The 22,738-nt window shown below is 36.5% G+C and overlaps 1 protein-coding gene across 6 annotated transcripts in view; it reads left to right on the top strand.

Moving 5' to 3' along the window:
• The window catches only part of THSD7B (thrombospondin type 1 domain containing 7B), a 1,079,084-nt gene that overhangs the window by 1,038,410 nt on the left and 17,936 nt on the right, over window positions 1-22,738 (top strand). For all 6 annotated transcript variants that reach the window (XM_036237409.1, XM_016145417.2, XM_016145415.2 and 3 more), the window contains 5 exons: window positions 10,660-10,805; window positions 15,961-16,120; window positions 16,912-17,085; window positions 17,180-17,275; window positions 19,404-19,486. In XM_036237409.1, coding sequence (XP_036093302.1) covers window positions 10,660-10,805; window positions 15,961-16,120; window positions 16,912-17,085; window positions 17,180-17,275; window positions 19,404-19,486 — 659 coding nt within the window. The remainder of the gene's footprint in view (window positions 1-10,659; window positions 10,806-15,960; window positions 16,121-16,911; window positions 17,086-17,179; window positions 17,276-19,403; window positions 19,487-22,738) is intronic.

Genomic DNA, 22,738 nt, shown 5'->3' with positions numbered 1-22,738 from the left:
CTGAAAGCAGTTTTTTGGAAGTCCTGTGACTGAACCACTGGCACTAAAGTACTGGCTCATTTCTAAGCTACTCACAAATTGGTGTGCCGGAGTTGTTGATAATTCTCTGCCTTAGTTGGGATCATTTCAGGAACTGAGGCAGGATGCAGCATGGAAAAAGGGCTCATCTGTGAACTGCTCAGCTGTAAGATCCTGAAAACAGTAGCCAAGATATTTGTTAGGAAAATGTAGCTAAGGATATTGAAAACTCCTCCTGCAAAGAGCATCATTCAAACTGTAGAAAATGTAGGAATCCCAACCTCTGATATAATAACATGCCATTTTCTACACAGTGGGAGCCTGAAAAGAACCTCAGAAATGCAAATGCTAAGTCTTAGGACCAAGGTTTCAATGATTAACCTATAGTTCCTCAAATGTGCTGATTGGTAACATGGCGTAGTTTCCAGGTGGGCATCCACTGCAAAGCTGGGTAAAGCTAGGTTCAAATTGTAGCCCTTTAAGCAAATTTCTTCATCTTTCTGAGTCTCAGCTTCTTCATCTATAAAATGGAATTCATGCACATATTAGAGGCATTGTTTTTGGTTTGAAAATTAAATGACGTGAAGTATATGAAGGCACCTAGCATAGTAACCAACACATCATGTGTTCCCACCAACAGCAGAGAGGGTTATCAGAGACTTCCTGGGATCTTTGAAAGATTATGCCAGAGACTCACTCTCATATCATCTTTTTATCTCATTGAAAATCCATATGCTCCAGTCATTTTAAAAATGAAATTTTAAAAATGCAAATCTGAACAGTTGTTTTTCTGTTGACTTAAGAGTCAGTCATCAATTTATTTATTCTTTAAGCAAATACCTATATGCCAGTTATAATTTGATGTGCTGGGATGCAGTAGTGGAGAGAGAAAAAAATAAATAAATTTCCCTGTTCTCATGAAGCTTACAATCTAATTGAGAGAAAATAGAAAGTAAATAAAGAAATAAATAGGTAATGTTGCATATTGATGAATTCACTAAAGACTCACAAATGAGAGGTGTTATATTGGTGATGTCTTTGATCAGAATAACTAGTTCCTCTTCTGTCCAGTGGTGATCCACTCTGGTTATCCCAAAGCCATAAGCAATGCAGTCTTGTCCACATGGGCCTCTGCTGGGATGTGTGACTCTCACAGCAGTAAAGGATAGCATGGAAATGTAAAAAAAGGATGAAGTCCTGTATTGTCAGCACAATCCACACCCATGCCTGCCTCTCTATCCCCATCACTCTCCATTATCCTGTTGGCTCATTGTGCTCCAATACAGCATATATCAGTCACATCCTTGAGCATGTACTTACTTCCACCTTGGCACTTTTCCTCGCATGGAACATTTCATCATCACCCTACAACTGTCCCCTACTACTTTTATAATGCACGAATTACATTTTAATCATTGTTTGAGGGGCCAAAGACTCTCTTTGGGTTCTTCATGGGTGAATCCCCCCAGTACCCATGAAGCACAATACCTAGCACATTGGAGGAACTTCAGTTATTTGTCATTGCACAGGTGGTTTTGTACCATCTTGAAAAGCTCAAAGTGGATGAGCCAATAAACTACATTACCAGCCTTAAAGCAGCCAGCCCTTTCCAGTGGCTGTTTCCCGTTCCCCCCAACTAAATACATAAATCTTTAGTACCGTTACACATGAATGTGTTCAATACAAGGAGACAGAAAATCTGTTATGTTTTTGCTTGAAAGTCCTAATTCTGCCACCATACCCACTCAGTGAAACATGACAGATTGCCATGTTTATGCTAACATACCTCCTTTAAAAATAAGAGCCCAAATTATAAGTTTAGTATTAAAATATCACTTTAGTTTTTTCAAGCAGTTCTGTTAGTGATGTGGCCTTATCAAACAATGCTTGTCTCCTAGTAAAACGAAACAAATGAACAAAAACATAAATTTCCAAATCTCAATCCCACTATTGGAGAATTCTAGATCATTAGAGTTTGAACTTAAATTCACTTTTTCTAATCTTTAGAGTAATAAACAAAGACAAATAATCAGATATTTCCTAAGGAAAGTCATCATGTGAAGGATACTAGGGAAGGAATGTTAACTACTTAGAGAAATCAAGCTGTATAAAGCTCTTGGAAATCATCTAAATAGTATCCACTGGCACATAGATATAGCACTAATAATAAATCACCTCCAGTTAGTTCTAATGGTCTAGTACAATAACTTTTTAGGAATCCTTTCTTGGCTCTTAGATGTCTTGCTCTCTTGAATTGTCAGATGTAATGACTTTTTAAAAATATCCCATAATCCCAATGTCTGACATTGCTCTGCTCTAAATATGTATGTATTCTGTTTCTCATTTATTCAGCAAAGATATATAAAGTTGACACCTATTATTCTGGCACCTAACAGTGTCCTCTTTCATTGTCAAAAGTGGCAGTGTGGAAAATAAATCATACGGTTACCCTGTATTTTGAGATCTATTCCTGAAGGCAGGACCGTAGAAGAAAATTCATTCATATATATCACAAATACTCACTGGATGCTTTCTGAATGCCAGGAGCTAAGGATACACTATGTATGGAAGAGATAAGATCCCAGAAAAATAAAGTCCTCTGACTTCATAAGTTTAATATTCTAGTGGAAAATTAGATGGTGATGACAAGACAGAGAGATAGCAAATCAAATCAACAAGTAAATAAACACAAAAATAACAGATGCTGATGAGTGCTATCATGAAACTAAACAGTTCATGTGATGGAGAATAACAAGTGTCTTGAAGGGGAGTAAAGGATGGGGGAAGAAAGGCTACCAAAGAGGTAATATTTATGTAAAAATGAAATGACAAGGTGCCAGAGTTCTTATAAATGTTGTTTCTTTACTAGCCGCTCAGTTTAATCTCACAAGCATTTTTGACAGTTTGTTTCATTCAAGGCTCTATGTTATGACCTATAGAAAAAAATATAAAAATGAGTATTTGTCTAGTTATATTTATTTGTGGCCAACCTCAATCTTAAAAAAAAAAAGAGCAGTACAAAAAATAGGACACATGGCTTTTGAATTTTTAAGCACCCACCCTCAGAACTCTGTGGAGATAGCCTCTATAGAATATATTATCCTTCACCAGTCCCTAAACTTCCTCATTCTAAACTTCCAGTTAGTCTTACACCACCACTCTTCTCTGATCACTACTCTCCTGGAAGATAGTAATGTTTCCCAAATGAGAGAATTCTGTATTTAAATCATGCCTTAATCCTCATGCAGAACAGCCTAAAAACAACAAACAAGTGATCATCAAAAGCAGACATGTATGGCACATTGTTTCTTAAAAGACACCAAACTGTGGAGCTGAAAAGGTTGGAAACTATCGTGGAGAAACATCTGTGGCTTGTCTCTTCGAAGCCAGTGTGCCAGCAGCTGTCTTTTTGTATGAGTTGCTTTCTTTTTACCAACTAGTTGAAGCAATAGGGCAGAGACCACAAGAAAAGACAGAGTTTATTGTGTCACATTAAAATGGGCAAGCAGATTATAGGGGCGCCTGACTTCAGTACCTGCAGCTCTCGGCTGACTTATCAAAGGCAAAAGTTGACATGATTGTCTCTGTTTATGAAGTCGCTGGGTTATCAGGCAAAACCTGGTGTGCTAGACATTCCCAATGCTTCCCCAAGAGCCACGTCCATCAAATCCACAGAACCACATTCATCTGAAGGGAAATTCTGAAATGAGATCTTCCTTATTTTCCAAGCATCTGAATTGTCTCTTTGATGTACACCTGATACTTGGCACATATACTTCTAATTGTGTTAAAGATTTCAAGGTCAGAACAGTTTAAATCCAATTTAATTTACATTACAGGAGACTGATTCTAACTTCCACTAAGAGATCTTTTTAGATAGATTTCGAAGATCAAAGCTTGTAATAGAAGAGCTTAATATTTGAATTAGTCATATTCTTTGTCTGCTGAATTTTCATCAGTTCAGTGAAATTGAAACTCCCTAAATTTAGCATATCATGAATTATTCATAATTATTATTTAACCAATAACATTCTAAGAATGTTATTAATCCCACACTATGATTTTTTTCTTATTTCATATTTTTAATTCAATGTATATGAGTTTATAATATTTTTCTACATTATGTACTCTAGCCTGCCTCTTATGATTCCCAGATGGCATGTCATTTTTCTGTCAATTTTCACCTATAATGAAAAAATAATATAGTATTTACTCCAAAGCACCACAACTTTGAAATTTCCAGCTTTTTTTCCCTCTCTCTTTTTTTTTAGGTTTCAAAGGCAAGCCAGTAACCTTTCTTTTTAGTATCTGTATAACCTATGGTCAGTGTGGTGTCCTTTATCGGGCACAGTTGAGTAGTTATAACAGTTCCAACTTATTTACTGTACCAATTAATTAGTCCCTATGACAAAAGAACAGGAAGCTAACTGGAAGAATTAAAAAAATACAAAAAATTTAAAAATACTAGACCAGAAACCAGAATATCTGCATATTAGAGCTGACTTTTCTAATTACAAGTTGTAGGGCCTTGAGTTAGTCTTGCAGAACTCACTTGCACTTTTTTAATCTGTAAAATGATGAAATATTAGAATAATTACCTTCTAATATCTGTCGGTCAAAGGCATAATACCAGGAACATTTTACTCTTTTTTTTTTTTTTTACAAGAGTACTCTGAAGTATAGGCATAATTTTACAGGCGAGGTGAAAGGCAATTAAGCGACCTGCTTAAGGTCATGGGGTTTTACATAGTGGAGGAAAGATTTGAATCCAAGTTCAGGTGTCTCCAAGCCCCATTTGTTCTACTGTTCACCTTTGCATATGACACTTTGTACATATCAATGTTCCTGTTATATGCACAGACCTGGGCTGGGTGCTATATCATTTTATAAAACTTCTAAGAATTTATAGTTATATTTAAGAATAAGCAGCGGAAATAGATCTCAGATTGGAACACCAAGGGCACAAAGGGCTTTAAGAAGTTCCTCTGAATTTCAAGCCTCCTAAATATATACTTGTTTCATAATTAATAATGTTGCATATTATCCAGTATGTCTAATTGGAACATAGAGAGCCAAGCTTACAGATAGGGAAGGCATGATTCTGGTGCACAGAGTAGCTCCAAGATTGCCAGAATCCCTCTCTGACCTTGTTTTGCATCCCATGGAAGTATTTCATTTGAAGTATTTCTGCTATATAGGCAGCTTACAAGTCTTATTGTTGAGGTCAGAGGTTAGAACATACAAATGTACTCTACCCAGAGAAGTCTGGAGCTCTCTATTTCCTACCAAAGCCAAAGGTGCCTAATCTTCTCTTCTTAAAAAACCTATTCCACTCCTGTGATACCATGGTCTACCTTGACCTTGAAAACTGTTGTCTTGTTACTCCTTTCCTTAACTGACCTCACTCCTAGTAAATGGTCAGGACTGACACTAGTCTATTTTACTCTGAAAAGCCTATGGAATCTGTATGTTGCCTACATTGAGTGTTCTCTAAGATGAAAGATATCTAGGTGCCTGATGCAATATTCAGGTGAGCCATGGAATCCCTCTACAGGGGGAAACACCTGCACTGTACCTCTAAGTGAAGAACCATTACTGTGTCTTTCATCTCTAACAATGCCAAAGATCTGCCTTTACAGTATGGATCAGGACTGTAATTTTTCTCCACTTGGTTACATTAGAAAATAACCTTGATCCCACATTCATGTCCACTAGGGTATATATTTAAAACAAATTTTGCACTTAAACTTGGATAAAAATTTCAGATGATATCTAAGAGAATAATAAGTAGATATCCAGCTTTTTATGCTTTAAGAAATTTATTCTGACAAGTACCCAGAGGAAATAGTTATCACAGAGCAAGGTGTTCATATCATATTTGTAGTTTTTACTAAGAAAAATATGAAATGTATGAATACAGGTAACACACTTAGTGCAGAGGGTGACCTAAGTGCACCTTTCAGGCTTGTTCAAGTGGCTTAACAAGTACAGTATAGTGTCTGATACCTGACTTGGATCAGATGAGATTGAAATATGTCGGAAAGCACATGCTTTTGGAGGAAGACAAACCATTGTTCCAATCCTTTTAGCTGTGTGATTTTGCAGATGTTATTTAATTTTTCTGAGCTTAATTTTGTCACATAATGAAATGAGAATATTAATAATTATGTCTGAAACAGAGTCTGAGACTGGGTTTCTTGTTGAAATAATTTTTTGGAGGGGAATGGGGAAAGCCCATACTCTCAAGCGGAGCAAAGAAAGCAGGATAAGGAAGAAAAGAGATCTAATCAAGAATATGTCATATCTATATCATAGCACATTGTAGTCAATTAACTTAGTCCCTCCCTCAATAATGAAGAGTACTTTTATAATGACAAAAGGTATTTTACAGTAAATTCCCTTAACCACAGAGACATATAATTAAAATTAATAGATAGATATGACCAGCTGTTAATGAGAGTTTTGTTAGTATCCCTTTGCTTCTTTTTAATTTATTTTGTCATCTGCTAGTACTTTATACAGACTAATATTAGGTAGCAGGAACCAAAAGTTTCAGAATAAATTAACAGTAGGAAATACTTAAAAGTGGAAACATTTTATTTAATAACCAAACTTTTGGATGCACATCAGGAAGGACCACCATCAACTTGAGGTTAAATACATTAATCCCCATCCTTCATGATGTAAGATCACCAACCACTTATACTTGTCAGCTCTGGAAGGCCATTCTTTGCCAACAACTGTTCACATGCTTTAAAAATTCAACTCCCATTCAAAAGAAATTATACTGAGGTGGAAAGCAAACCAGTAGTAATAGTATTCAAATACCATGCTATCAGCTCAAAGTTACTTCACACACTGTTATTGTATTTACATGTTTATGGGCATTGGAATTTATAGGTATGTTCATGTAAATTGCTGAGATATTTAATGAAGTATGTAAGGTTAAATAGGTATGTTCTTCTTCGCTCTATTATTGTATTTCCTTTTCCATTTTCCCCTATGTACATTCTTCCCAAGGAAGGAGAGAAAAAGGATCAGAGAGAATTGCTAGCAAACTTACCCTACCATTTTTTTGGATTTTATTAAATTGAAAACATATTTTATAAGGAGTACTTTTCTCTCTTTTATAGCCTGAAGAGTAGATGAATAAATAGTGAGTCAATTTCTGTCTCTCCATCTCATTGGTATTGCTCATTCAGCAGATTGTCTATATCTACTATTGAATTCAGGTTCCAAATAGATTCTTAGACCCATATATTATGTATTTATTGAAGAACATAAACCCAAACAATAGGAGTCCAGACAGAGTGTTCAAGAAAATCTCCCACTGTCAGATTGGAAGCATGAGGATACATATAGCAGCAACTTTCACTCTTACAGACTAGAGTGTGAGGGATTTGGTGGGTTGGGACCAGGCTGAATCATTATGGTTTTCATAGTTGTGTGCTTTTGGTATTATAAGCCCAATAGAATACAGGTAGCATGCTTTGTATACTCATTATAGGCTTGTTCTAGAACCAGTTCTAGGAACTGATATGAAATAGTAGTTTTTAAAATAATTTATTAAAAATATTAAAAACCTTAACAGGCACCTATACTATAGGTGCTTTAGATACACTATAAGCTGTTTTGGATTCATATAACCAGTATGAGATAAGTGCAAGGAGCTATCATCTCAGTATTCTTTACCTGAATCACCATTATTAGTGCTATAGGCAAAACCCTTCATAATATCAAATTGTGAACAATTTGATATAAAGCCATCCCCCAGCCAACAAGCATCCTCCATTGATGCACATATACTGTCATTGCATCAGGATATTTGTTGGTCAGTCTCTAGCTGCAAATAGAACATGTACCCACAACAAAGGAGTACAAAATGGAGTGCCATGTACACCAAGGATTTAAAGGAGCTCTTGAGAAAATAAATGAAAAGTGGCTCAAAAGCCAAAGACACTATGACCAAACTGCACAAGCCAGTCATGAAACAATGGATATTTTATAGGGTAACCATAAAATTATGTAAGAGAAATCAGTAGCTGATTTATTCTTTGTCCTAATGATGAGTGCATAATTGTAATTATAATCTGTATGGTAGTTGATATTAGATCAAATAATCAACTTGCATATTCTTTAGTCCCTGAAAATCTACTATTTAGACAATTTTTATTAAAAAAAAATAATTCCCATTTTAAATAGATACACTTTTAAGTGGCATTTTCCCCAGCATGAATTATCTCAGATAATAAGGACTTTCTGTATACTTAATTTTATTCTACAGAAGAGGAAATTCATGCTCGGGAAGTTAAATTACTTTCATGCAATCACATCATTTATTAGCTGATAATTGGAGAGGACTGTTTCCACCTAGAGAATTTCGATGCCAAATCCAGGTTTCTTTTCACCATACATCAAGTATTTTAAAATTCTCTTTCTTTCATATTCCATATCAATCATTCTTTTCAATATCTTTAATTTGGCCACAACCGCCACTATTTTTCTCATCACAGGAAAACTCATGATCACCAAAACAATTCCTTCTTGCTTCTGCTATTAGGGGTCCCTCTTAGAATAATCATTACTGGGAGATAGTCATTTGCTTGAGTATTCCATCCAGTCCAATGTTTAGAATCTCAGGTAGTATTTGACCACTGTCACTGAATAGGCATCACCCTCGTTCTCTTGCCTGCGTATCCCAAGCATAATGGCTAAACCTGCAGCCTCTGGAGCAACACTTTGTGAGTATGAATTCTGTTCTGCAACTTACTAATTTTTTGATTTTAGACAAGTGATTTAAACTCTCTGTACCTCACTTCTCTACTATAATACAGAAATTGATAGGATTTTCTTCCAGAATGGTTATGATTATTAAATGAATCAGTGTCTAAACAGTATTTAGAATATTGCCTACCATGTGGTACCTGATCAGTAATTGTATTGGTATTATTATATTATCACATATTTTCAGACACCAGATAATATCATGTAGGTAATTTATGGATATATGAATTAAACAAATATTCAATTAGTGCTTAATGTTATAAAGCACCATTTTAGAGACAAAAGCCCAAATCTCAAGGAATTTAGAATCCAGTGATGAGAACTTCTTGGTTTTCTTCAAGGGTCTTCTCAGAGAACATTAGGTTGACACCAAATCTATGATAATATTTCAGTGGTAAGATGTCTAGTCCTCTGAAAGTGTGAGTCACCCTTGCTTGTCCCTGAATTTGAGGGCATCTGAGAATTGTTTCTACTCAGGGCCTTCAAGTGAATTCTATATAGAAGCAAAGTCATCTCTAGCTTTTTATTTCTCTTAAGATATAAATGTAGAATCTTGGAAACTGACTAAAAGACCCCACTTCAAATGGCTTTTACAGCACTGCCTCAACCTAGTCTCCCCCTAGCTCTCTCTGCTCCAGCCGTCACTAGCCTCTGTCAGTTCCTCAGACATGTTTTGCTCCTTTTAATCTCATGACTTTACAACCTCTTTCTTCTTCATGGGACAGTCTCTGTATATTGTGTCTGCCTTGCATTCCTTAAGATTTCTGCTTAAAGCTCAATTGCTCAAGGAAATGTGCTCTGGTTCCTTCCCAGACTGGGCTGTATCCTCATAATATTTTCTAGTAGAATCTTCTGGTTTTCTTTTAATAGTTATCAGAAATACAATTACATAATTAACTTTAAGAATTAGGAGGGCATTATACTTACAGCTATTAATAGTAAGGAAATTACGTGCACATAGTACCTCATCACGAAAAATAAATAAATAAAGCGTAAGGAAAAGAGTGAGTGGGAGAGAGATCAAGAGAGAGAAACACAGACACTTAAATGCCATCCGCTATTCCACAGAATGAGCTTACGACCTAATGTCTAAGAGTGGGCATAAATAGGCATGGGAGCCCTGCTCTTTCCTCAGCTATTCTTATTAACCAACTTTCTTTCACTGTGAAATGGAATACCAACATTTGAACAGGTTTTTTAAACATCATGTTTCCTTCACATAAGCCAACAACTTTATCTTGTGCTCAATGAAAAAAGAAAATGGTCTTAAATGCCAGGAAAATTTACCATGTTGAATTGAGGAAAACTTTTGGGACCTTGGACTGGCACTTTCCTAGGGGATTTAGACTGTGTGCAATTTTTTATTTTACTTTCTAATTTAGAACCTAAAAGAAAAAGAAGATCCAACTCTATTTTTAATATTTATAATCCTGGCCTAAAATATAAGTTCTGTGAAGTTACATCTGGAAAATTCATTACTATATCCCAAGCACATAGTAGGGCCTCTATCATACTAGAGCTTAATACGCTTTCAGTTAAGCTTAAATATTTGTCGAGCGAATTAACATTCTGCCAGTGTTTATAGGACCAGTTTATCTGGCAACAATATAGTTTGTATTTAGGAACACTAAAGAAGTAGAAGGCAGACAGAATTTCAGACCCTTAAGCATTATACAGGTCTTAGATAACCTGTGTATCTGTAGATACCTAAATTAAAATCGCAGAAAAACTGAAAGCTGAACATGACAAAGTCCAGTGTATTTTAATAAAGACTTAAGTATGTGAGGCAACATTCTGTCCTTTAATTCCCTAAGTCAAACTGTAACTGAAAAGCTGACACCTTCCTTATCATTTTAGGTCGAATGAGCCGGACACGATTTATCATGATGCCAACCCAAGGAGAGGGCCGGCCATGCCCCACAGAGCTTACCCAGCAGAAAACCTGCCCAGTGACCCCCTGCTACAGCTGGGTCCTCGGCAACTGGTCTGCATGTAAATTGGAGGTAGGTTTGTAACACTTAGAAATACTTTCCAATATATCCAAAGCATTTGTCTGGCAAACCTGTGTGCTGATGGAATAAATTTCACAGCAGCAGGGGCCTAGCACAATGTATTTTTATGCAATAGAGAACATGAAAAGTATAATCAAGTGACTTAACCTCAAGCAGAGCAATACTGCTAGGAAAATATATGGCCATTCATTAGTTACTGATTATAATAGGCAGGGTCATGGGACTTTCAATCTCTTTGGCATCCTCAAGAATTCTCTGTTACTTTCCTAGCTTATTGGAAATGTCGAAATATTATTTAATTAGGCAAAACCCAGATGCTATGGAAATGCACAGCTTTCTGTAGACTTTTTTTTTTTTTTTTAAGAGGCACTTTTAGGCCTAGACAAAATCTTGCATTTGGGCAGAAAACCAAAAGCATATGAAAGTTATATTTTAACATTATTACACAAACCAAGGTTACTACATTTTCCTCAATGATTACTTTTTTATTGACCTGAAATATAAATGCCTAGCAACATCATAATATGTCACATACCCAGAGCTTTTGCTGTATCAGCAAAGATACTCTACTGCATTTTCTCTCTGGCTTCTTGTGAAAAAAGCACATTGATTTTTTTCTATTTTCTGTAATATGTTATCCTTCAGTTCATATCCCAAAGCATGTTTTAATTAGATAACAATAATTTTGATTATGCATTAAGAAATCTGCAGAGTATTTTTGTAAAGATGTTCAGTGTTCGTGTCAGGTTGACACTGTCATGCAGTATTATTATCCTGCAGAAGTTAAATGCCCATGTATTATAATCCCAGAGAAATGAAAATGTGTGGTACTTTTGTTCAGTCTCCTTTTTACAGAGAATAAGGTGACCGTGCTAAGTAACTCAATAGTAACCTGATGGCTTTACATATGAATACTTTGTCTACTAGTCTAAAATCTTTTATCTTAAATCTTCAACAATTTTTAAATGTTTTTGGAATCACAATTAAGACAATAGAAGGAATGTTTCTCCTTATAATTGTGATAACCATGGAAAAAATAAGAGTGGAGAAAATAAGCTGAAATAATTAAGGAGTCCATTGCAGGAGAAAGGAGAGCAAAAAAATAGAAAAAAAGGAGGGAAGGAGGAAAGACTGACAAATTCCATGCTCCAAGTCTTACCAGGCATACAGCTGTTACTATACCTTACCTTTTCTTTTGTATTTTCCTTTTTATCTCCAGGTGTCAGGAGCCCCACTCCCTTTTTTTTTTTTTTTTTTTTCTTTTGATAGACAGGTCTGCCTTCTCATTCAATGGGAACATTATGGGGAAATGCCAAATGTGTTATTTCATTTTGTTGTCCCCTATTGAGCTTTGGCCAGATTCACAGGAGTAAGAATGGCGCATTGTGAACAGTCTCTGTAGCAATGCTAGTGGGGACGGAGGGATTGTGGCATCTGTTAGCAATCCCTAATCTGGTGGCCCCAGAGACCTCTAGAGCAGGTGGACCAGAAACTTCAGAGCTGCCTCAAATTTCTAGATGAGATCTTCCCACTCACCAACGCATCCACTTAGGAGGAAACTCTGGATTTAGACCTCATCATGGCAAAGCTCTCAAAAAACAAGTTTGTAGTTAATTGTTCTGGTGTGGGCACTTTACCCAAACATGGCCAACCAGCACTTTGCCCCACGAATGTGGAATGAAATTGAAGCTGTTCAAAGTTATTGTATTCAGGATGCTTAGCTGCCACATTGTCCCACCTTGCAGATAAAGTCAATCACTAAGAAGCAAGAAAGAAAAAAGAAAGTGACATAAAGAAAAGCAGAGGCAAAAGAGAAAGGGAATCATGATGATATTTAAGTTTTTCCTGGGTTCAAATGGCATTCCTGCTTTTCCTGAAGCCTAATTGTGATCTCTTTGTGAAACAAATAACACAGTATCTTTTCAGTGAGTTGCTTTTGCTTAAATATGTGTGTAAGCTGAATTTTTTGAATTACTAATCCAAATATACCATGGGCCTTTGTACACAAAAGAAAAAGACCTCTCTGACAACTACACTTCTGCTTCTGCTTGCCCTAGTATTTCCTAACCTGCCAAATGCAGGTTTATAACTTGCTCATTCACTGAGGGTGGTGATATTCAAGTGGCTGATTGCCATCAAGAAGTATCACATCATAATGAGAGGAGTTTGCACAGGGCACAGTGGATATGCCAATTTTGTCACTATCATATGTGGAAAGAGATTAGCAAAATGAAATGTTTATCATCAGACTTCACTTTTTTAAAAATGTTTTCTAACTCATTCTTTCTAAAATATAACATGTATTCACACATATGTTGATAAATCCAGCTCAGATTCGAGTCTAGCAGGTTTAATTTTGGTCAGTGTTCTGCCAGTTCCTAGCTCTGTGATTTTTGCAGTTTCTAACTTTCCAAGTCTGTTTTTTTTTGTTTGTTTTTTTTTGCATAATGCCTGGCAAAAGAGCTCAATAAATTGTAATTGCTATTGTAATTTTAACTAAAATTATGACTGTGATTATTAGCACCATCTGCCTATCCACATCTGGTGATGCAAATTAAGAGTATGCAAAAAGTATTAATGATCTGGACAGTGGAGAGTTAATAAGAGAATCCTAGCTGTTGACAATCTTGCTCTAAGAAGCCTGGCTCTATTTTCAGACCCTAGTGTGTAAAGTCTCATGAATGAGAGTGACTAAGTGCTTGCTTTGTGAGTGAAATTCTCATTCTGAAGCTGATTTCTCTTCATATTGTGGCCATTGTATGGGAGACTAAGGTTAAATATGGATACATACTAGGAGCACATGATGGTCCGTCTTGGTTTTTAAAATGATACCTGACACAGATTTATTTCCTATCATTTCCTTACATCCTATCTCCTGGAATGTCAAACAGAACTCTGATCAACTGCATTTTGTTACTTGAGGTTCCAGACAGTAGTGATTTCAGATTTCATACATGCTGCCATATCTTCAGATCCTCCTCCAAGTATACAAAGTCTGATGCTCTATAGCAAAAACTTACAACTTAGACAATTCGGTAATGAGTCCATCATCTGGAATAACAGGTTATAAGAGAGAATTCTCCCTAAAAAAGAAATTTAACATACACTAGTTATTGTCCACTTCAGGGAGTAAACATTTACTAGAGCATTTGCTTTGAATGAATCTACCGTGAACTGATTTTGAACCTCCACTTATCTCCAAAAAATGCACTTAGATTCACAATTAGGGTGCGACTTTTTTTAAAAATTTCACAACAGCCATAGAATTGATTAGAGCAATTATGAGGTTTTGATAAATCAAATGTGGAATTGCCATTTTAGATAAGTAAATTATAATTCTTGTTAAAACATCTCTAGAAGAGAATGGCCCTAGTTTATGTGCCTATTAAGATTCTTTAGGCTTTAAGTTACTACAACATGGACCTCCTCCAAGTTGTACCTTTTCTTTTTTTGCCAATGTCTTTGAATCCTAATTACCTTGTATAAATAATATTTCTCAGCAGCCACTGTGTACCAACCATCCTGCACCTCTAGTGGTCTAGTTACAACCTGCCTTCGACACTCAGTAGCTGCTGCCACAGTGCCTTGATTTGATGGAACTCAGCAGGCCCATCAGCCCCTGGATCCCCTGTTTCATGCCCTGGAACTCTGTTCTGACTAGTATAGCTGACCACCTTAACCTTCTTTACTCCTCCCACTGTAAGAGACACAGCATCTCTAAGGCCAAGCAATGCAGTTTCTGAGTCCTGCAATGGGGAAAGGGTAAGAAGATGAAACCTAGTTTTCCAGTGCAGAGCACAGTTATACAGTTATCACAGTTACTTAATATCAGGTTAATGGGTTGCAGCATGTAGTAGCATCCCTGACTGCAGCAACACAGGTATAAAGGCGCAAGGTCAATTGGTCAGTTGGTCTCTCTCTGTCCCTTGCTCTCTCTTTTCTCCTCATCCTCTCCTTCCCTTCCCCTCGCTCTCTCCTTCTTTCCCTCTCCCACCATAATGCCAGTGGTAGTCATAAGTCTTTCAGACTTAATGGAGGCTGAGTAGCACACCTTGGAAGTATAGAGGAGTTAATACTTCCTGGGATGAAAGTTTATCAATGAGAAGTGGATCCAAGGAGGAGCTGGCATTTAAAGGCCTCTCCTTTCATCCTCCCTTGCCCTGTCATGGATGGTACTGAGGTATGGTAATACCATGCAGCCTGTCTGAGAGATGTTATAGGTGACTAGGAAAGCAGCTATTTCTCTTGGGAAGTTGAAGCCAGTTTGGTAACACACTACCTCATATTCACTTTCTCTCCATTCCTGCTTCAGTCCTTTTACCCTCACTCTTAGCAGAAAAGCTTTGCCTTAGTCTCTGCTTTCTAAGATATTTATGCAAAAACAGCTATCAACTAACATTATTCAAATAACCAATGGACTTCTGTTTGAAATATAAACTGCTGACTAAAACTACAAAGAAAGTGCCCATCTCATGAGTAACTGCCAAAAATTTTATAGTAGGAAACCTTTGACTAAGTAGATGTTTGGGCATGATAACTGCCAAGAGCTTTCAATTCTAAGCTTCTGTTTCTGTGAGTCACTACACCTACACCTTTTTTTTTTTTTTAATTTCCCAGAATAATCTGAGTGGGATTTGTATGAAATATCTTCAGTGAACATTATTCATCACAGAAGGCATGCTGGGAAAACAACGACTTCTGGCAATAGACAAAATCAGTATTATGCTGGAAACCCCAATCTAATCCATTTGAGAAAGGATTAAATTCCCTACAAGAGAAAAACAAGCAAAATAAAAGAGAAATGTACGCCCTGTGGCTGCACAGGCTCTCTTGGGGGAGCAGATTATAGGTTGGGTCATTTTATTACATACACCTAGACAAATTATGTATTGTTTTTCTTTTTCAATCAATCCTGGCTGAGTTCCAAAATGATTTGTCATTTTGTGAGTGCAAAAATTCCATGGGGTAAATTTGCATTTCTACTTCACAACTTCTCTATCAGCTCTAGAAGAATTGCTCAGTGAGGCTTTATTGTCAACAATTGAAAAATAAAAACTCCCAATAGGCTTTTCTTCAGGTGGCAGTAGACAAAATTCTGAGATGCTAATTTTTTAGGTAATTTTGACAGTATCCTTTCTTCTTACAGGGTGGAGACTGTGGGGAAGGGGTCCAAAGCCGCAGCCTTTCCTGTATGGTCCACAGTGGTTCTGTCTCTAACTCGGCTGTACGTGTAGATGATGCCCTGTGTAAAGATATGCCCTTTCCAGATGGCATCCTGAAACAGCTGTGTTCTGTGCCTTGCCCAGGTATGTAATTTTAAAGACTCACAAGTGCTTTCCATGTTGATCTTATTTATTTTCTGTTATCTTGTGTTTCCCCCCCCCCACCCCCGGAGCTCTATCTCATCAATATTGAAGTTTTTAATTAACTTTAATTCATTTTTAATTGTGCTTATCACTTTGGAATGTACCTCCAGCTTCAATGGAGGAAAACTAGACAAGAAGAAAAAAAAAAAAGGACTGAACTTGGAAATTTAAGAGCTAAGTTAGAATCTTCTTTCCGTCACGTCTCTGGTATTCTACCTGGGGAATATAGTCTAACCTCTTTGAGCAATGTTTGCTCCACCTAGAAAATGTGTTAATAGTACCTGACCTGACAGCACCTGGCATAAAAAATGCTGACTGAATCCATGAATAGATGAACCTCTGGGGGATGGCATGTTGGGGACAAGTAAGGCAATATGTTTATGACAGCAGTCTGTCAAATGGTAAAGTTTATGTAATTGTGAAGGTCATTATTAGTTACATGATATGAGTTTATTTTAATTTTAATAAAAGGGTATATGGCATAAGTTTAAGGTGGTTTAATATATCCTTATGGGATGGCATGTAACACATGTACATGTATGTAAATACATATACATGCATATGTACATATATACATATGTGTATGTTCAGTTTATTAAACTCATCGTTCTTTAGGCCCAAAGATATTCCACTTCAATGACTGACTGATTCTCTTTATATGGTTTCTGTGAACACCAATTTTACTATGTTATGCTGCTCTTTGAAAACTTAATTACTGCACAATCATCCAGGAGACTGCCATTTAACGGAATGGTCAGAGTGGAGCACATGTGAACTAACTTGCATCGATGGAAGGAGCTTTGAGACACTGGGCCGCCAATCCAGGTCAAGGACATTTATAATTCAGTCTTTTGAGAACCAGGACAACTGCCCCCAGCAGGTTCTAGAAACACGCCCTTGTACAGGTACCAAGAGCACTTTTCAGTTCTCAGCTTTGATTTATTGTTTATTCTTTTTTTATGTGAGGTACAATAGATCTGATATCATATTTGCTTGCAGGAGGCAAATGTTATTACTACACATGGAAAGCAAGCCTTTGGAACAATAATGAACGAACTGTATGGTGCCAACGTTCAGATGGGATTAATGTCACAGGTATTCCTACCTATGATTCGTGTGGGCACTTCAAAAAGATCTCTGAGTGTTGCTGTTTGTGAGAAGAATTAGCTTAGAAATTATAAGTAGGGAAAGACTGGACAAATGGCCTTAGATGATCCTCATGGCAAATTGTCATTAGATCTTTGCATCTCAGAAAGAAAAGAATTCTATCATACGACTTAAAGAAATAAGCTGAAATACAATAAAATTTCCTTAAATATCTGTGACAAAGACTGAAAAACACAGATGCTAGCTTAAAACAATGGTTTCTAAAATTTTAAATCATGTGCCTTCTTAGTAAAAAGTTTTTGAAGACATACTCAACATATGTTTCTGCACTACTATGCTTATATATCGTTAAAACATACAAAAACTGAAATTAAGGGTTTATTAAGATATACGAAAGTTTTAAATATTATATTAATGGTAACTTGTTTCCTGCAGCCTATAGATGCTTTTATTCATGCACTGGAATCTTAGTTTTGCAATACTGTGCTAGTCATGATTATTTAATATCTGAATATAAACTGAGGGAAGTGGTCTTCAATCATGATGGTGTATACAGTTTGATGTACAAGTAGTATTCTCAATAATTTTAAAGGGTTTTTTATGCCTTTTCAAGTAAAATTAAATTGTAATTATTTTTATTTAGTACTGGACTGACAAAGAACGTATCATAGGAATAGAATTGTCAGCTCTGCCTTTTCCTTATATATTTGTTTTTGCATTTGGTAGTCCCCTTAATCCATAGTTTATTCATACGATAATTTGTTTTAAGCTACTTGTCCATTTTATATGCTATTGTTAAAACTAAATAGACTAGAAATCTATCTAACTAGGAACACAGCAAGCATCATATTCTGCAATATGATGAGAGTCAGAGTGGTGAGGGTTGCACATCAAATTCTCTGCACAGAGTACTTCATCCCCAAAGTACAACATGTGGACATCTGATGATTGAGCTCAGGTTGCTAGTATCATCTGCTATTATTATTAGTATTATTAGAACTTTATTTCATTCTAAAAATTTAAACAATAAATGTTGTAGAACCTATATAAATTCAAATATTTTCTTCTCAGTTCCCAAAAGAGCCAAGCCTTTTCTGCAGGGGCGCACACTCTGTGCTTTGGAGGTTGCTGTTTAAAGAGTGAAAAATCCCCCTCCAAACACAGTAGCAACAGGACTGTGTGGTTATTGCCATTACTGCCCAAAGTAATAAATCCACACCTAAGTGCTAATTCTGGAGTGTAGGATTTATTTATTATTGTATGAATTATTTTATTTTCCAAGTAATAGAATTTAGCTGCTTCATTCTTAGGGAAAGTGTAGATCTCATTGTTTTCTGCACTGACTTACACCCAAAGCTTTTTTTCTGGCTGCAGAACAAACTATAACTGGTTGACAATTATAGTAATGCAAAGGCTAGAGCCTATAAATGCAACCAGTATTATAAATAAGACTTAAATACTGCCCTAAAATATTATGTAATCTCTTAGCTTAGTACCTTGAATCCAGAAAGTCAAGATTTATATGTAAATGATTTTCAGATTATAGAGGCATGCGTCATTCCATCTAGTCATTGGCTCTTAAAAATATGTATGGGGTTGATGTGTGTGATGTTTGTTATCCTCATTGAAATACATTTAAAAACATTTTGATATAAACATTTTGGTCTCATAAATTGATTAGTGGCCTTATTTTAGCATTTGGTTGAGAACTGGCCTAGTGCCTAGTTGGGTTATTCTGGAACTGTAGAAAAATATGTGTAGAATAAGTCTCCAGCAGATATATTTTGTGCTCCTGAACTTAAATTAAGATTTCACCAATTCTTTTACTGATGCTGGCACCCATAGACTTTGCCCTCAAGCATAGTCATGTGATAGCATCATATCACCAGTGAGCAGGTATAAAAAAATTTACTGTAAATATCTTCTGTTAGCACAGCTTCCCATCTCAAACTATCTATCCTGGAGTAATCAATAAAATAAGAATGGACCATATGTCAGCAAATGGATTAAAAAAAATGATACTGTTACAAATGGTCAGTGCCAGAGAGGAAAACAAAATGTTTTTTAATGTTTATCATAGAAAAATCTGCAAATGATCGTGGGATTTCCTTTGTAGGAGGCTGCTCCCCTCAGGCACGTCCTGCTGCTATTCGACAGTGTAATCCAGCCTGCAGAAAACCTTTCTCCTACTGTACACAGGTGAGTCATGTACTAAAGACTTCTACAAGTATTTTAATTGCTGTGTTATACACATGCTATTGGATGTTTTCCAGTCCGCTACAGCCAGCAGCAGTTCCATGTGCCCATGATACCATCTAGAGGCATTTGCAGGACTAATCACAGATACTAAGAATTTCTTTGCAGGACCATGTGTTAAAGCAAGCAATCATTAGGCAAATCTGTTTTTCAGTTATCTAATTTTATTAGCTCTATTTAACAATACATGTTCTCAGTTGATATATTCTTCCATTCTTAGTCTTTCATATACCTAAACTATTTTGAAAAATATTATAAATGCATGTTCACATTTGCTAAGTGTTACTTAGTAAAATTGATTACACTATAAACAGTATAAGTTTTTAGTTCATTTTAAATAAGTTAAATATATGCCTATGGATAAAAATTGTGTGTGTGTGTGTGTGTGTATACACAGACACATATATATTTAATTTTGTCAATTAGAGTTGATATACAGTAGCATCTTATAAAGTGATCAACCAGATAAATTTATCTGAAACCATACATAGTTACTACAATATTATTGACTATATTCCTTATGCTATACTTTATATACACAGAAGATTTGTACCAATTTATACTTCTTAATCCCTTCCCACTTTTCGCCCAACTGGTAACCACTGAAATGTTCTCTGTACTGATGAGTTTTAGTTTTGTCTATTTATTTTGTTCTTTAGAGTCCACACGTAAATGAAATCACATAGTATTTGTATTTTTCTGTCGGACTCACTCCATTTAGCACAATACCCTCTAGGTGCTTCCAAATTGTGGCAGATGACAAGATTACATTCTTTTTTATGGCCGAGTAATATTCCATTGTATATATGTACAACCTCTTCTTTATCCATTGATGGACACCCTCTCATCCTCCAGGTAGCCTCCATATCTTAACATATAGATTCACATGTCCCTTTAAAGTAGGGTTTTAAATTTCTTTGGATAAATACCCAGAAGTAGGATAACTGAGTTCTTCTTTGTCTCTTGTTATAGCCTTTGTTTTAAAGTCTTCTTTTGTCTGGTATAAGTATTGCTAAACCAGCTTTTCATTTGTTCCCATTTTTATGAAATATCTTTTTTCATCCCTTTGCTTTTAATCTATGTCTTTCGATCTGAAATTAATCTCTTGTAGGCAGCATTTTTAAAGGTCTTGTTTTCTTATCCATTCAGCCATCCTATCTTTTGATTGGAGCATTTAATCCATTTATATTTAGAGTAATTATTGATACATAGGTATGTAGTTATTGCTATTTTATTATTCATATTTTCTATCTTTTTTCTTAAGTCCTAACATTTCCTGTAATACTACTGGCTTAGTGGTGATGAACTCCTTTAGTTTTTTCTTGTCTGAGAAGCACTTTATCTGCCCTTCGATTCTAAGTAATAGTTTTTCTGGGTAAAGTAATCTTGGTTGTAGGTCCTTGCTTTTCATAACTGAATATTTCCTGCCAATCCCTTCCGGCCTGAAAAATTTCTGTTGAGAAATAAGCTGACAGTCTTATGGAACTCCCTTATAGGTTACTAACTACTTTTCTCCTGCTGCTTTTAAGATTCTCTCTGGCATTTTAATTATGATGCATCTTAGTGTGGGCTTCTTGGGGTTCATCTTGTTTGGGGCTTTCTGGGCTCGTATGTCCATTTCCTTCACCAGCTTAGGGAAGTTTCCCATCATATTGTCATAGGTTTTCAATTCCTCGGTCACTCTCTAGTACTCCTATAATATGAATGTTGATATGCTTGATGTTTTTCCAGAGATGCCTTAAATTATCTTTTTTTTTGTTTTTTGTTTGGGTATTTTCTGATGCCTTCTCTTCTACATTGCTGATTTGATCCTCTGCTTCATCTAATGTGATGATTCCAATATATTCTTTATTTCAGTTATTGTACTCTTGATTTCTGACTGGTTATGTTTTCTATATCCATATTATATATGTCTTAAGTTCTCACCGAGATTGAGAATCTTTATAACCAGTGTTTTGAAATCTGCTTGTCTCCATTTTTAGTTTTTTTTGTTTCTGGGAATTTTGTTCTGTTCTTTCATTTGGGACATGTTTCTTTGAATCTCCATTTTGGCTGCCTCCCTTTGTTTCTATGTATTAGAACTGCTATTTCTTGGTCTTACTAGAATGGCCTTATGTAGAAGGGGTCTAGTGGCACCATCTCCCTGGTCACGTGAGCCAGGTGCTGCAGGTGTATCCCCTCCTGTTGTAGTTGAGCCTTGGTTGCTGTTTGCACAATGGGAGGGATTGACCCTCAGGCTGATTGTGAGGACTGGCTGTGACTACAATGGAAGAGCTGATGTGTGGAGGCTGATTCTATGGAGAATTTGTTTAAGCAAGATTCTAGGGACTGCTCTTAAGGGATGTTATTTTTGGAGGTGGTTTAGTGGTGTTCTTGTGTGTCTAAAGCTGGACACCAAGTGTGTTGGTTTTGGGGTTCCTCTTGTGAGGGACTCTGTTGCCAGCCAAGTTCACATGCTGCCTTTTCCTGCCAAGAGTCACTTGATATGAGCTACAAAGTGATCTTCAGATGATTGCCACTTATGCTGGACTTGGAAGTGCCTAGGAGAGGCTCAGCCACAAGCTGAGGCTGACTGCTGCTTGTTTGGGGTTTGTGAACCTTTGATAAGATTTTTAAATTGTCCATTGCATGAGCCAAGACAGGCCATTGATTTGGAAAAGCTACTGGAAGTGGCTTGGGTGGGGTTTGAGGGAATCACCAGGGTATAGCCAACGGTATTGTTGAGGTTGATGGAGATTCAAATAAGGTACTCACTTTCTTGTGCAGGCTGAGCTGGGGTAAGGACTCAACAAAGGAACAATGACTTCTGCCAGCATTTATGTCTAGGAGAAAGCTGTCCCTCTAGCCCTCACCCTGAAGCAAAGCAATTCAGTTTCTCCCCATATGTTCCTGATGCCTTTCAAGATGCTGCTCCAGAAAGAGCAAGTGAGTCCATGCACGGACCCTTTGACTCCAGCAGCCATCACTTAGCTACAATCTCTTCTGGTTTCCACAGCCTGAAGTTGTGGAGACTTCTTTTCCTGGCACTAGAACCCTAGGCTGTGGAGACTGGTATGGGCCTGGGACCCCCTCACTCCTTTTGGGGGACCTCTGCAGAGGAGATATTTTTCCCAATTTTCAACTGCTACACATGGATGTGGGACTATCCTATTTGGCATCTCAGTCCCTCCTACTAGTCTTGTTGTGGCTTCCATA

The sequence above is a fragment of the Rousettus aegyptiacus genome, unplaced genomic scaffold (assembly GCF_014176215.1).
Source record: "Rousettus aegyptiacus isolate mRouAeg1 unplaced genomic scaffold, mRouAeg1.p scaffold_m13_p_2, whole genome shotgun sequence".
NCBI classification, from domain to species: Eukaryota; Metazoa; Chordata; class Mammalia; order Chiroptera; family Pteropodidae; genus Rousettus; species Rousettus aegyptiacus.
This window is presented reverse-complemented; position numbering and strand designations above follow the sequence as displayed.